At 36.4% G+C, this 17057-nt stretch overlaps 1 protein-coding gene across 2 annotated transcripts in view; it reads left to right on the top strand.

Annotated features, from left to right (window-relative positions):
- GRM7 (glutamate metabotropic receptor 7) overlaps positions 1-17057 on the top strand; it is a gene marked incomplete at both ends in the record, with an annotated part of 887413 nt that overhangs the window by 457097 nt on the left and 413259 nt on the right. For both annotated transcript variants that reach the window (XM_080914160.1, XM_080914159.1), the window contains one exon: positions 7606-7747. In XM_080914160.1, coding sequence (XP_080770286.1) covers positions 7606-7747 — 142 coding nt within the window. The remainder of the gene's footprint in view (positions 1-7605; positions 7748-17057) is intronic.

The raw sequence follows: 17057 nt of genomic DNA, 5'->3' as shown, positions 1-17057 counted from the left end.
GCGTTGTCCCTGTAGTAGATTTCAGAGTCCAAATAAGGCTCCATAACAGAGCCTCTGTACAGCTACCTGTAACTCCAGATCAAAGGGATCCAATGTTCTTTCTGGCCTTCATGGAACCTGCATGACATACACATAAATATATACCTACAGCATGTTTATAATATTAAAACATAATAAGATTTCTCAAAAGTTAGATTCTTAATCTGCTTAACAACTATCTCTTCAACCATAGCTTGCACCTGTACAGCAGGGACATCACACACAGTGGACAAGCTGACTCCCCTGGGGGAGACATAGCTAGAATAAAAAACAAAAATGATGGAGCAGATTTGAATTCAGTGAGACACCAGATTGGGGTGAAGGTAAAACTATATGTGCCGAGTCATCATTATGGAGGAAGAGCCCTGCTGGTACCTGAATGTCGAGTGTGTATAGGCAGGACATTCTAGATCTCTTCTTTGTTGGGAGATGACCAGACACAGATTTTCCCTGTGAAGGTGGCATATCTCTGACACAACACACTTCATCTGCATGCTTGAGGTGAAGTCATCCACCCACTGCCTAAGTGAGTTTTGAATCCTTGTGCTATGAGTCTGATGCAAATGAGATGACTTTCCTTCATCAGCAGGCACAACTGATGCCCTCCAGGAGCAGATGAAAACAGCATGCTCACCTCTCTTTCTTCCTGTTCCAATCTTCTTCCTTTGTTCACGTTTTAGCATTATGAACTTGCTTATCGCCATTACCAGGATAATAGCCCATTTCTCTCTTCTGTTAAGGTATTTTGATTTGGTTCACCTGTGGGTACTTCTCAGTTTAAAAGGGGTATGCTTCTCCACACTGCAGTCATGAAACCCCACTTATCGAGTGCTCCAGTGTGCACTGGATGAGCAGCAATTCAGATTGTGGACCAGCCCTCTGCTAATCACATAGCCAAATGGAGTTTGCTCTCATTTGCTTAATCATTCAGCTGTAATTGAATCCTGATGGGAAGCTGGCTTTCCATCCCAATGCCTTCCCATAGCCTGCAGAGAAGGTGGTAAAGTAGCCATGTCTTCTCCCCAGCATCCCCAGGACACTTTACAGACCATTTCATTCCCTGCCTCTGCATAATGCCTCCCAGACATGGAGGAATTATAGCACGGAGATGGCGTTGACCACTGCCTACGGACATCTTCCTTATCGTTCTCTTGCGGCATCATTGTGCACTCTATAACAAAGTATAATGATCTATCCCTCTCCTTGTTTGAGGCCGCCATGCTCTCAGCTTCGTTTGGCTGGAATAACAGTACACAACACTGCGGCCCCCTCCCAGAGCTAGCTCCAGTTCAAGTGAAGGCCCACAGATGAGTATTTCTCAGCATCTCCTTCCATGTTGCCTGGAGCAGGTTCCTCCAGTGTAGCTTCCAGACCAGCAGCATCAGTATCACCTCAGAACTGAACTGAATGCAGTAATTCTTGGCATTAGGTGTCAGTAAAAGTCATTTGAAGAGATACATAGATTCAGTTTATGGCATCTGTGTTCAAAGGTTGAATAGCTTCTATCTACCTCATCAAAGGAAAATTATGGAAAATGTTAAAGGGGTGTGTTACAGTTACCAGGTAGTTAAGATGCTTTCAGTGGTTTGTGCTTTTAGGTAACCTAATGTTCTATTTGTTCTAATGTTTCCTCCAGACTCTATAGGACCAAAAGGCAACAGTAACTATTGCAGTGTTCCACTGATGGAATTCCCTCTCCCTAGCTTCATTTTTACTGTCTGTTTGGAATTATTCTACAGGGAAGTTTCATTCATTCTTTCGTATACCCACTTGCTCATTATGGAACTGGTAGCCACAGGAAATTGGACCACTGAATAATAATTCAATGATACTATTATTTATTTTGTTCTTACCAGTGACTTCACTTTACTCAGGGGAAGCTCATTTATGTTGACTCCCATATCCATTTGATAACCTTCTTCATTCATTATTTTTATGTATTATTTGTTCGCCCCGAATGAATACCCAGGCTGAATCCTATGTGTCCCCAGCTATAGTCATACAGTTGTCCATGTTCCAAAGGAGACTTTTTTTTGTGCTGTTGAAAGATTTCTCCAAACCAACAACTGGATGCTACCTAAATATGCGAGTTGTAAGATATGATTGCATTTAGACCTTTTATAGAACACTAGCTAGCATGTACATATATAAACACTAAGATGCATGCAGTTTACTCCTCCATCTCTAAAATGTGTATTTCTTTTAAGGACCCAAACTATTTTACTATATGACAGGACTCAAGGCTTCTGTGTAATTATTCTAGTAACTATGGGCCCGACTTCCATTATAGAGTTTATCTTACTTTGCTCAACCAATTCTAGAAAGCAGCTTCAGATTGTGAAATTGCATCCATCAAAGAGGAAGTTTACAAATAAGAACACCATTTTACATGCAATTCTTAGCCAGAGCATTTCTCATTAAACACTGTTTTTCAGAGTTGATGCAGGTCATCATTTTTCTACATATCCTTAAGTTCTTCACAGATTCATAACACAGTGAGGCTCATTGCCACTGTTGGCTGGAAACCTTCTACACAGTGGATATAATGCTAGTTAACATGGTATGCTTTCCAGATGAGCATAGGACTTTTTTAGCCTATACCTACCACACCAATTTCCAAACAACAGAAACTATGCCTCTCAGCACATAGTCCTTTGTACTGAGCTATTTTGATAAACCTCTCCTACTCTGAGAACACTTGTTTCCCAATTGTATTCATCTTCAGTTTTTCATTTTACACATTGTTGTATCTTTAGAAGGATTCTGGATAGAGACTTTTGAGTTCATTGTCTTACAACTAGTGCAGTGTACCTCAGTTTCATTCCTTTTCCCTAAAAGAATGACTCCTGTAGGCTGCTAAGAAATATTCTGACCTGTACATTATTCACAGTTTATCATCTATTTACCTTTTAAAACTGATATATATTCATTAGTGATAATTATAACTAAATCTCATATGAACATCCACATTTTTAAAAAATAAAGTTGCAATTCTTTTCTAGGGTAAGAGTTGATTCTCCAAAAGGAACTAACTGTGATAACACCTGCAAAATATGAACCCACTTTCTGACATGATTGAGCCATCACATAGTGTAATTAGTAATGAATAGATATTTCTCTATTCTGATTCATCTCCAGCATTTGATGATCATAGAAAGTTGCTGTTATTAAAAACTTTGATGGTTTTGTGTTAGTATGTGATAGAAATTTAACAGTTCTCTCATGTCTCCTTTTTCCTATCGCTTCAGGTACCTGTTCTAAACGATTCTTTTACCCAATTTACTTTTGTGTCTGTTAGTAGTTTCCTTACTTAAGCAGTATTTTAGAGAGAAGGCTATTAACAGATCTGCATATTGCACGTATGCAAAGAATTTTTGTCATATTCACTCCTCAGTGTATGCCTCCCACTAACTTCCTCTTTATTTTCTCATTTCCACTTCCTGTTTGTTAATGCTGTATTGCTTTTTATTGTTAAGTTTTAAGAGTGTATCATTTTAAATTTGTTTGCATATTATTTATTTATTTATATGTCTATGAGTATGCTGTCACTCTCTTCAGACACACCAGAAGAAGGCATCGATACCATTACAGGTGGTTGTGAACTACCATAGGGTTCTGGGAATTGAACTCTGGACCTCTGTTAGAGCACTCAGTGCTCTTAACCTCTGAACCATCCCTCCAGTCCATATTTTTTAATTTTTTAAACAGTAGCACTTTTAATGTTTTATGTCCACATTTCCTTTTACACTAGATTCCATAGAAAACCTTATGTTTATGTGAGTAAAACTGGTCTGAACTATAGGATCTGCTGATCCATTTTTTTTAAAAAACTTGAATACTGATAATTTTTCCGTTTCACTCTTTTGATAAGTTGAGGATTTCAAAAATTTCAAATATTAAACAATAAATAATATCTCTTTTCATGCCATTCAACTATTTAACAAAGAGGATTGACTACTTTGATATTTGGAAATATCTTCTTAAGCATTTTTCTGAAACTCTAACTTAAGGAAAATCAGAGTCCTTATCCAGCACAATTTATACACACCCAATAAGACAGATCAATCACTTAAATAATTTACACCCAATTCTAGCTCTATGATTATAAGGAATACCATATGCTGAGTTCTATTTCCTAGACCTAACACCTAAATGGATATAGCATTTTTTCTTTGGTTATAGAGGTCATGAGACAAATCAATTATTTGAATGTAGTCCTGCCCTTGCTCACCCCCAATAAAGGAAGTCAAGTTCAGATCTTTACTTCAAATAACAAAGTCTGACCTAGCCTCTCAATTAATCTTGCTTTACTTTCTATGTTTAACTTTGACATTTGCCTTCAGACTTTGGCAAAAACTTATTGAGACTTCAGCAACAGTTGACCTGTGACCCTTATCTCAAAACTACCTAAATGATGTTGGGGAAAAAGGTAAAGAAGGCCAATGAGCATCAAGAATTCCATTTGAAACCTTGTGGTTTCTCCTGCTATAGCAGTGGAATGGTGGTTTTAGACATTTATACATGCCCAGGATTTAGAGGCAGAATAAAGATGTCCTAAACAATGAAAAAGGCTTGGATTTTCTGCCTTCCTACTGCATCTGTCTTGACTGGGACATTGCTTTTCTTCTTTCTTTTCCTTTTCATGTGACACATAGGGATCGAATTCATCATGTTATGGACAAAGATTTATAGCTAGCTTTATTTTCTTAAGATTATGATAGCATGTGACTAGACTGCTTTTCTGTTTTTTTTTTTTAATTTAAGCAACTTTAGAAAACAGAGATAAATGTACATATTTTTAAAAGCATCGTGCATAAAGCTATATGAATATTTTTGTCAGCACTTGACTTTTTTAAAGGTTTGATAGTGTGCATAGAAATCTTACTAGTTACAATGATTATAAAGTACATTAAAAACATAACATGGAAATTGTCAAAGTTTTCTTTATGTGTAAAGATTAAACAAAATGATTTTTAAATACCAAGAATTGCCACAAGGCTATATCCTTAGCTCTTGAGTTACTAATGTTTTAAGCTCTAGGTGTACCACACTCTGAGAGGGTGCTGTACACTTGGTATTGCTTTTCAACACATGGTTCCATGATGCTTCCTGAGGTGGCATTTGAAGCTTAATGACATCTAAAACAATGTCAGTAGCTCAGATTGACTGCCCACACCATTTAACATTTACATCAATCTGCAGCCTATCTACATGAACTTTCTTCTTATACGTGAAAATTTTGACATGGGTTTTAGCTGATTCTGGAAGTGTTTTATATTTCTGACCTCATATAATGAATTAAATATTAACCCCCTCGCTATTGAAACATCTTGTGTGGATAGGTTCACATCCTCCTAACAGACTTTTGGGATCCATCAATGAAACCAGTTGAGCCTGTAACTTTCTTTTCTGAAGGTATTGGGCACTTTTCAAATTGGTACTTATAACTTATATGGGATCATGCAGATGATCTGGGATTATTCAGATGATAATTTTGCATTCAACATTCACAACAATTATAACTTGCATATTTCAAAGGAGTCTTCCATTTCTTTAATATTTCTGAGCTTAAGGGCATAAATGGCCATCACATGAATAAATAGAATGCCCAGTTATATTTCTATTTTATCTCTCATGCAGTTTTTGAGATCTCTCTCATAGCTTAAACACTATCAATTTTATTGTACTTTTCAACAAAGAGATTTGGTAATGTACTGTTTTATTCTGTACTCTTTCTGTATGTCAACATTTATTGATTTTTGACTTATTTTTTAATCATATTTTTGCTTTCCATGTGTTTATTTATGTACTCTTTTTGGGAATATAGGATATCTATGTTATTTTTAATTTCTTCTTGTATAAATATGTTTCCATCTAACTACAATTTCAGCTATTAAACATTAATTTCAGTGTATAGTAGTTTTATTTTAAGTCTTTTGAAAGTGTTTGATTGTTTGGATACTACCTATTTGACCCATTGCTAAACTGAAAAGGCTGTTGTTGAATGTTAAAGATTTGGATCTTCCCATGACTTTTGCTAATGATTTACTTTTCATTAAGTTCCTAGAATATATTTTGCAGGATTTCTGTGAGCTATCATTTCCTTCTTCTTTAAGGACTGGGCATGGTTGGAGTTAATGGATCTTTGAGCAGCACTTGAAATGAGTGTGTACTCCTGTTGTACCTATGGTTATAGAAATGTCCGCTAGATTGATTAGCCTGATTATGTTGTTACAGGACAACTGAACAATGATATGTATCACAGGTGTTCTAATATGGTAAATAATAAAAAGTGGCGAGATCAGTTCCTGTGCATACCGCTCCACACTGCTCACCCTGGCTCCCTCTCACCCGGGAGGACTGATGTTTGAATGCTGCTTAACATGACAGTAACATAAACAACTGAGATAAAGTTTCAGTGGAGTCTTAATTTGGAATCAGAGTTTATAGTTTTCTGTGTTTGCAGAAGCCTATTTATAACCTACCCAAAACACACACTCAATTCATGTTGTAAGTGTAAAAAAGTTCATTTTGCATGTCTTCCCAACAAATGACAGGAAAAAACACACAGTTTTTCTAGTTTCCACTTAAGTCTTCTACCCCATTGCTGGTCTTTGTAACTTTTACTATAAACATAGTATCTCCTTTTCTTCACTTGCCTGTCTGAAAGTATTGAAAGTATATCTTTTAAAATCTTATATTTCTGAGGGATGAGCTTAGCATGTCTTGCAATAAAATGGAGTCTACCCATTTTTCAGGAACTTCCCTCTATGTCTCCTCTTGACATTTGTAAAAATTGCTTGGGACCATGAGGATGCTGAAGAGCATGGAGGAAAATAACTTATCTAATATTCTCATTACAAAAAGTAGGGAACACTAGCTCCTATAATCCACATGGTTTATAGGAACACAGGATGGAATATATGAAATAATGGCAGAACCAATTGTATGTGATCCACAATGTTTTGTTGGTAATAACTGACATTCTTACTGATTTCTTTACTTTTGTTTGAATTGCTTTGAAGCTGGTTTTAAAATCTGAGAGTCATGTGTTGGGGAAAAGAACTGAGAATATAAAGGTCAGAAAACTCTCATGCATAGAGATGAAAACTAGCTGCTTCAGTCTATATGTTACTGTATATAACACACATTGTAAAGACCTCCATCCACACACTTTGTCTGTCAAGCTTTCCCTGCTTCCTTTCAGTCAGTACCATTGGCTTTCCTGGGAAGTTAGTATTCAAAATGCACGAGAATGTGTTTAACTGTGTGATTTGCCCAAACAGTTAAAAAATAAGCATGATGTCTTATGCTTTCCGGAAGCATAGGTATCCCCAAGATAATGCTGCACAGTAAGCATCACCCACTACACACACACACACACACACACACACACACACACACACACACACACACATTCACACACACACACACACACACACACATTCACACACACACACACACACACACACACACACACACACACACACACACACACAAACTTTCCTGTCCTTTTGATACCTCTGTGGCAAGTTTATTAACACTCTGCTTTCTTTTCTTGAACAGGTGGCCTCTGCATTGCCCAGTCCGTGAGAATTCCCCAAGAGCGCAAGGACAGGACCATTGACTTCGATAGAATTATCAAGCAGCTCTTGGACACCCCCAACTCCAGGGCTGTGGTCATTTTTGCCAACGATGAGGATATAAAGTAAGAATGATTGGTGAACCTTGTTCTTATGCATGCCACAGCTTTACAAGACAGAATGATAAGGAGGTTGGAGAGGAGAGAAAGAGTCAGAACAGAGCACTAATTATAAGGTAGTAAATTGTATCATGTTTGCTTTCTCCAAACAGCTTGGCCTCTTCAGAAGAATTAGCACTTTAATGTCTTTAGCTTTATTTTGATTAAAAACAAATGTATTCAATTATTGGTAGAAAGAACACATACTGGACCTTTAATAGTTTGTGTTTTAAAAATATACTTAAGTATTTCAGGTCTTTATTCTAAGAATGGTGTTTGTTAGTATAAAAGACATTTTATTTTGCCATCGTCATTGCTTAGCATTTAAACTCAGGACACCAAATGTTGGAACTCCACACTGGACAACTATAGGCTATCTATTCCTTTGTGCGTTAATTTCCTTACACTCCAAACTTGTCACTTTAACTTCCCCTTTTGCCTGGCCTCTTACCATACAAAACCATCTTTTAGGTCTCTTCTAGAATGCAAATGGCCCCTGATTCATTTTCAGAACACTACAGCACAGTCCATAATCTTTATTTTGGCTTCTTAAAAGTTAACAGTAATTTTACCTGGCTGAAAAAGGCTAACATTTTTTTTTCTAACAGTGTCCAATCCCCCAAATAAAATGTCTTGCACCATGGCTAACAACTCTCCTTTATGGATACCAAGATTCCTAGCTTGTCATTCTGTGGTATGTCATTCTAGAGACATTCTGTACCATGCTCCTGACCCATTGTTAAGTAGCCTGTAGATATAAGGCATATATCTGCTCATTACCCAGCATGTCTTAGCATTTTTCATCAGAGGTCCTGATTCTCAGTGACTGTAGATCTGTGCAGTTTTTAAATCTACATGCATAATTTGATTTTATCTATGTACTACAGTTTAAATAACTTGCCCCTTGTGAATTGACCATTACATTTTCATCACAGAATTTCACTATAAATAATAATGCCACAGTAAACTTCCTGTACAGAACTATCTTGCTGAGCTATAAATATGAAAATATGTAACAATAATGCATAATATAAGTGATATGTGAATATATCAGACTAATATATTATATCCACAGTACACAGAGCATTTTAAATGTCCTCTTTTGCAATGTAATCATAGATTCATCATTTTGCATGCTCTAAGTGTAGATATAAAATTTTGTAAGTTAGATTCTATCTACTGTGATAAAGTACTGTGATAAAGATGTGTTTTTCCTTATGAAGGCCAGTGAGACAACCATCTGAAGATTGCTAATTTATACTTCCTTGTAAGTAATAGTTGTGCTTTAAAACGTTATCTTGTTTCTTAGAATTTGGTGTCATTGATTTTGAAGGTGAATTGTATTTTATTGGAAAAATTGAAGAGTTTATCCCATGATAACTTTTCCTAAGGATATTCCAAGGACATTCTCAGTAGCATTTCTTCCCTCTCCCCATTCCACATGCCCTACCCAATATCCCTGAATATCTCTAGCATCCCACTAAGCAGGTCTTTTCATAGCTGAGGTGTCCTTACAATTACATGGTATTGCATTTGAACTTGAGGCTGTTCACTACATAGATCAACACCTCTTTCTCCTTAATACAGCTTCTTTCCCTAGATCCCATTTTCTTTGCATCTCAATTCTCCCATCATTAAAATGTTTTTTTTAAAAAAAAAGTCCTACAAGAGGTGCTTGTAGTCTAATCTTCCTCTAAACTGTCCTTCATACTGCACGTACTACTGGCCTGGAGGCCGCTTCTGTTCTCTCTTCCCGAGGTCTTTCAACTACCTGTTGTATATTTTCAAAGATTTCTCTGACTAGATTATTTTTGGACGTTTTTCCTTTTAACACTTCAAATTTTTGGTTCATGTCAGAGGATTCATGTTTTGTTCATGGTGTTGTTCACAACAGATAAATCTATACTGTCCTTTTTCTCTTGCTATCATTAGACCATACGACCTTTGGATTTTTTTTTCCGTCCATACTATCTGTCCTGATACTATGAAAATAGTTGATGCCCAGTCAATACCAGGAAATGGATGGGTGGACTGCCACATCCAGTGCTTAATGATATAAGTGAAAGCTATTTTGTTCCCTTGGCTTTAGGATACACACACACACACACACACACACACACACACACACACACACATACATACACACACACACACACACACACACATACATACACACACGCACACATGCTTGCTCTCTTTCCCTCTCCCTTTCATTTTTCCTCACTCTTTCCCTTTCTGTTCTACTCCATGGTTTTCCTTTATAAGCCAAGTTGGACACTTCTGATCTGCCGCTCATTTGTTGATTGCTAGAATTTCATTGTGGGGATAATTTGGCTAAAATAGTCTAAAAACTCAATTTGTTTTTTGCCACTTTGCCCTTACATATACCATGTATACAATTGTCCACATACATGTTTGAACCAAATCTACTGCCATGTTCTGGGTGCTTCTTGTACATGTCTGTCACTAATGCCATTGCTTTAGTGACTCTTGTGTTTCTTTTCTCTCAAGTTCTTTTTTATATTTGTTCTTTCTTGGAAAGATTTGGATACCCATTAAATAGATCATTTTCCTCCTGATGCTCTGCTATTTTTTATCAATCTTAGTATGTCTTATTTCTTTTTGCTTTTTAATTACTTTTGAGGTTTTGTTTTCATTATAATGGTCTTCAGGTTCTAGTTTTTCCCCTGATGCTATTAATATTTTTAAACCATTTCTTACATCTTTGTTTTGCTTACTTTAAATATTTACTAATATGTAATACATTTGGCAATAGATGTCTATGTCATTTTTAAGACAGTTTTGTGATTAAAATTATGTTATTTTTGACTAATAGTGATGGACTTTTTTAGGTAGAATATGTACATAATCCCCTCATAAAGTATACATACTGCTTTTATAATGGATTTAATTTCTATTTTAAATACTATTGTGTATTGAGGTTTATATGTGAGCATCTTGATTTCTGAGCTCAGTGATTAAAATCCAGTGCATATGTTTCTTCTAGAATGAGTTCTTAAAGGCAGAACCATCTGAAGATTACAGAATCACCATTATGTTGATTCTTTTTTTTCAAACTGTAGAGATAGAAAAATTTGACATTTCTTGCAACATTAACTTCAAATACTGTGAGAATAGCAATACAATGGCATTAATATCTCAATTTTGAAGGGAAGCTAAATGCTAAATCAGTCATGGGTATTGATAATTTGGATTTTAAGAAATAACAAAATCTATCTTCAAAATTTGACTCTCCACATAAAAGTAATACATGCCCACTGTAAATCACTTAGAAAATAAGAAAGAGTTGCTATTGTTTTTTAAATAAGAAGATACTGTAAATTTCACCAATTTTCCCCAATTTTGTGGAAAAATTAATGATTACAAGTAATAATTAAAATCGTGTCTTATAAAACCCAGATCCTTGGCATTCAGAGACAAACTCTAATAAAATACAGTTTAAAATTTTCAAGGAAGTTGCAAATGCACTTAAGCTTTCTCCTGCAGAATGCAAATTGCCCAAGTTCTACATGCATATTTTAGAATTCACATTAAAATGTAGTCACTGCCTATACTTTCAGTAAATGTCCATGTGTTCATATGTATCTGGTCTCTGTTGGTTTTCTTGGAGTCTAACTTTTCCACTTCCTCAGATATCATAGCTTCTCCAAACTATTTAGCAACAAATTATCCTCTCCTCCTTCCTGTGATTGAATAAACCTGTTTATACATGCACATGTCTCTATTGGCCAGTTTCTTCTTAGAGAAATCAAGAAATTATTCATTTTTTCCTTTTTTAGTTTGTGTATTTTTATTCTTTAATCCTTTTTTGCAGTCCAAAGATCATACCCCTCCTGGTCTGCCCCCTAACCACTCATCATCTCATACTTCCCCATACCCCCGTTTCCAAGGAGATGCTCCAACACTTCCACTTCACTCTACTAGGCCTCCACACACCTGGGCCCCCAAGTCCCTCTAAAGTTAGGTGCATCCTCTCTCACTGAGGCCAGACCAGGCATCCTCTGCTGTATATGTGTCCGGGGCCTCACATTAGTTGGCGTATGGTGCCTGGTTGGCAGCTCAGTGTCTGAGAGATCTTATTGGTCCAGGTCAGCTGAGACTGCTGGACTTCCCATGGGGCTTCCCTTCTCCTCATCTTCTTCCAGCTTTTTCCCAACTCAATCACAGGAGTCCCCATCTTATATCCATTGTTTCGGTGCTAATATCTGCATCTGACTATTTCAGCTGGCTTGCTGTATGAGTACATAACCAATAAATAGAATTAGTCATAGTTTCTAAAATTATGTTCTCATTTTAACTGTAGCTTTTGACATACAAACCAAGTATCTTTTATCAAAGTTTATTATTTTCTTTTGAGAAAAACATATATGTGTATGTATATATATATGTGTGTGTGTGTATATATATATGTACACACACTTAATTATTTTGTCTTATGCACAGACTCAAATACATGAATGAGTTTGTGGAGAAGAAAGGACAATGCATGTAGGAGTCAGTTGTCTCTTTCCAGCTTGTGGACATAAAAAATAGAACTCAAGTCCCTGGGTTTAGTGCCAAGTACCTTTGCTGATGGAACCATCTCACCAGCCCTGGGGATTTAATTAAAAACCACAACTAAAACACTCTAGTGTAGAGTATCTGCTTTCTGTCCTGGTCTCCACAATCTCTAGCTCTGTTTTCTCTGGCAACTATTTCAACTCCTTAACCATCTCTGGATTTACTTCCATACTGGGCAGTTAGGCAAGTTAGAATCATTGATTCCCTGCACTTTCTACTTATTCATATCTGAGATGATTTAAATCATTAAATCTCCTCTAAGGACCCCACATGCTTATGCCACATTTCTAATTATTATATAAAAATTAACATAATATTTACATTATTATGAGTATGTAAACACCTAACTGCAGAATCAAGAACTTACTTTCTTTAGACTCTGTGATGTAAATTTTTTACCTAAAGTTAATATATTTAGTTTTGTTTATTATTTTAGTTAGCTTTAGTATTTTCTCATTATTACTAACATTGACATTACAGACATATCCCATTTCTCTCAGGTTTGTAAATCAAAAGTCTTAAGATCAGATATTTTAAACATACTTTTCTGAGAATTCCATCATTCACTCTGAATTTGGAAAAAGTTATAATACTGTTAATATTTCTCCTTCCTGTGTTCTTTCTCCCTCCCTGACCTCTCTTTCTTGTTCCCAAAAGATATTTTAATGCATATATGCCCATATATATTGAACATATATATATGTATATATATATGAACATATATATTGTGTAATACATTCTTAAATAACTTCTCTTAAAAGAGAAAAGTAGTACTATTCAGCTATTAAAAACAATGACTTCATAAAATTTTTAGGAAAATTGGTGGAACTAGAAAATACCATCATAACTCAGTCACAAAATAACACACATTGTATGTACTCACTGATAAGTAGATATTTGCCTAAAAGCTTGAAGCACCAAGAAACAATTCACAGACCAGATGAAGATCAAGACCAAGGAATACCAAAATGGAGATGTTTCATTCCTTCTTAGAAGGAGGAATAAAACACTCATGGAAGGAAATACAGGAAAAAGAATGGAGCAAATATTGAAGAAAATGCCATCTAGAGACTGTCCCTCCTGGGGACCCAACATAGATGCAGTCAACAAAACCAGTCACTATTGCTAATGCAAAGAGATGCTTGTTGAAAGGCGTCTGACATGGATGTCTCCAAAGAGGCTTTGCCAGAGCCATACTAATACAGATTTAGATGCTTGCAGGAAACCATCAGACTGAGCACAGGGACCCCAATGGAAAAGTTAGAGAAAGAACTGAAGGAGTTAAAGGGGTTTGCAACCCCACAGGAAGAACAACAATATCAACCAACCAGACCTCCCAGAATTGCCAGAGTCTGAACCACCAACCAATGAGCATATTTGGCTCCAGCCACATATACAGCAGAGGATGGAATTGTCTGGCATCAATAGGAGTAGCACTTGGTCCTGTAAAGGCTCATTTCCCCAGTGTAGGGAAGCCACGGTGTTGAGGTGGGAGTAGGCAGGTAAGGGTTGGGGGCATCCTCATAGAAGCAAGGGAAGGTGGAATGGGAGAGGGGGGATTTAGAAAAAGAGACAACATTTGAAATAAAAATATGTAAACTATCAATTAAATAAATAATAAATAAATATATTCAAAAATGAATAAACTAAAGGAAAAACTATTTTAGGGTTTGAGAGATGGCTCATAGTTTAAGATGACTATTGCTCTTCCCCTCCCCTTCTCTCATTATTTTAAATTGGATATTTTTTGCATTTACATTTAATATGTTATTCTCTTCACCCAATCTCACCTCTCCTCCACCTACCATTGCTGCCATGAAGGTGCTCCCTTTCCCAACCACCCTCTCCCACCTCAGCACTTTGGAATTCTCCTATACTGAGAAAAGGAGCCTTCTCTGGACCAAAGGCCTCTCCTTCCACTGATGCCAGAGAATGCTATCCTCTGCTGCATATGCACCTGAGGAAATGGGTCTCTCCATTTGAGCTCATTGGTTGTTGCTTTAGTCTCTGGGAGATGTGGTGGGTTTTGCTAGTTGATCATTTTGTTCTTACCATGGGTTCCAGACACTTTCAGCTTCTCCAGTCCATTCTCTAGATCCATAGATAGGGGTTATTGTGTTCAGTCCATTGGTTATCTGCAAGCATCCTTCTCTGTATCAGTATGGTTCTGGCAGAGCCTTAGAGGAGGCATCCATATCATGTTCCTGCCAGTAAGTACTACTTGGCATCAGCAATAGTGCTTGGGTTTAGTGGCTGCATATGGGGTGGATTCCAGGTGAGGCTGTCTCTGGTTGATCTTTTCTCCAATCCTTCCTCCATTTGTGCCTTTCTTTCCTCCCTTGAGAGTTTTGTTTTCCCTTCTAAGAAGCACTGAGGCATCCACCTGCTGGCATTACACTCACTTCAAACTTCATAAGTTGTGTGAATTGTTTCATGGGTGTTTGTGCTCTTTAGGTTAGTATCAGCTTATAAAAGAGTGCATACCATGAGTTGTTTTCTTCAACAACATGGGTTAACACACTCAGGATGATAGCTTCAAGTTCCATCCACTTGCCTAGTAATTTCAAGGACTCATGTTTTTAATAGCTGAGTAGTAATCAATTGTGTATATGTACAATTTCCATATCCATACCTCTATTGAAGGACATCTGGGTTCTTTCCAGCTTCAGCCTATAATAAATAAGGTTGAGTTGAACATGGTGGAGAATATGTCCTTGTTAGATGTTGGAGGTTCTTTTGGGTGTATATCCAGGAATGCTATAGCTGGGTCCTCAGGAAGCACTATGTCCAATTTTCTGAGGGACTGTCAAACTGATTTCCAGAGTAGTTGTACCAACTCACAATCCCACCAACAGTGAAGGAGTATTTCTCTTTCTCAACATCCTCTGTAGCATCTGCTGTCATCTGAGATTTTGATGTTAGCCATTCTAACTGTTATGAGGAGAAAGTTTAGGGTGGTTTTGATTTGCATTTCCCTAATGACTCAGGATGTTCAACATTTTTTTTTTTTAGAGAACTGACTCTGACTATTTTGTATTTTTTCTGTTTCCTGTCTTTATCTTGTTTATTTTATTTCTGTTTTGCTAATTTCTGCTGCACCTTACTTATTTCCATTGGCCCCTTCAGTTTGGTCTTCCTTTCCCCCCGATGACTTATGTATTATTAAAATATTAATTTGAGGTATTAAAATATTAATTTGAGGTATCTATAATTTTGTAAAATAATAGGCATTTAGAGCCCCCTCTTAGACTACAATCTTCATAATCTATAGGTTTTGAAATTTTGTTCAACTTTATTTTTTAAAAAAACAGAGATACATGTACAGATTTTTAAAAGCATTTTGGCATAACACTATATGAATATATTTTTGTCAGTATTTGATTTTTTAAAGGTTTGATAGTAGGCATTGAAATCTTAACTTACAATGAGTATAAAGTACATGTAAAACAAAATATAACATGGAAATAGTCAAAGTTTTTTTTTTTTCTGTGTAAAGATTAAACATGATTTTTAAATTCCAAAAATTGCCTCAAGGCTATCTTCTTAGCTCTTGAGTTATTAATGATTTAAGCATTCTGAGAGGGTGCTATACACTTATTTGTTTTCTTTTTCTAAGAAGGACTGAGGCTTCCAAATTTTGACCTTTCTTTTTTTGAGCTTCATATGGTCTGTGAGTTGTTTCTTGGGTATTCAGAGTTTTCTGGGGCTGGCAGCCAATTATCAGTGACTGCATATTCTGTCTGTTCTTTTGTGACTGGATTACCTCACTCAGGATGATATTCTCTAGATGCATCCGTATTCCAAGAAATTTCATAAAGTCATTGTTTCTAAGAGCTAAGTAGTAGTCCATTGTGTAAATATATCACAATTTCTGTAACCATTCATTTACTGAAGTACATCTGGGTTCTTTCCAGCTTCTGGCTATTATAAATAAGGCTGCTATGAACATGGTGAAACATGTGTCCTTATTGTATGTTGCAGCATCTTTGGGCTATATGCCCAGAAGTGGAATAACTGGGTCTTCAGGTAGGACTATGTCTAATTTTCTGAGAAACCACCAGACTAATTTCCATAGTGGTTGTAGCAGCTTACAACCCCACCAACGATGGAGGAGTGATCCTCTTTCTCTGCATCCTCGCCAGCATGTACTGCCATCTGAATTTTTGATCTTAGCTATTCTGACTTGTGTGAGGTGGAATCTCAGAGTTGTTTTGATTTGCATTTCCCTGATGACTAATGATGTTGAGCATTTCCTTAGATGCTTCTCAGCCATTTGATATTCTTCAACTGAAAATTCTTTGTTTAGCTCTGTACCCCATTTTTTAAATAGGATTGTTTGATTCTCTGGTGTCTAACTTCTTCACTTCTTTGTATATATTGGATATTAGGCCTCTATGAGATGTGGGATTGGTAAAGATCTTTACCCAACCTGATGGCTGTCATTTCATTTTCTTGACAGTGTCTTTAGCCTTGCAGAAACTTTGCAATCTCATTAAGTCATTTATTGATTCATGATCTTATAGCACAGGCCACTGATGTTCTGTTCAGAAAATTTTTTCCTGCGCCTTTGTGTTCTAAGGTTTTCCCTACTTACTCTTCTAATAGTTTCAATGTAACTGGTTTTAAGCGGAGATCTTTAATTTACTTGCACTTAAGTTTTGTACAAGGAGATAGGAAAGGATCTATTTTCATTCTT

Source organism: Micromys minutus, assembly GCF_963924665.1.
Source record: "Micromys minutus genome assembly, chromosome: 3".
NCBI classification, from domain to species: Eukaryota; Metazoa; Chordata; class Mammalia; order Rodentia; family Muridae; genus Micromys; species Micromys minutus.
This window is presented reverse-complemented; position numbering and strand designations above follow the sequence as displayed.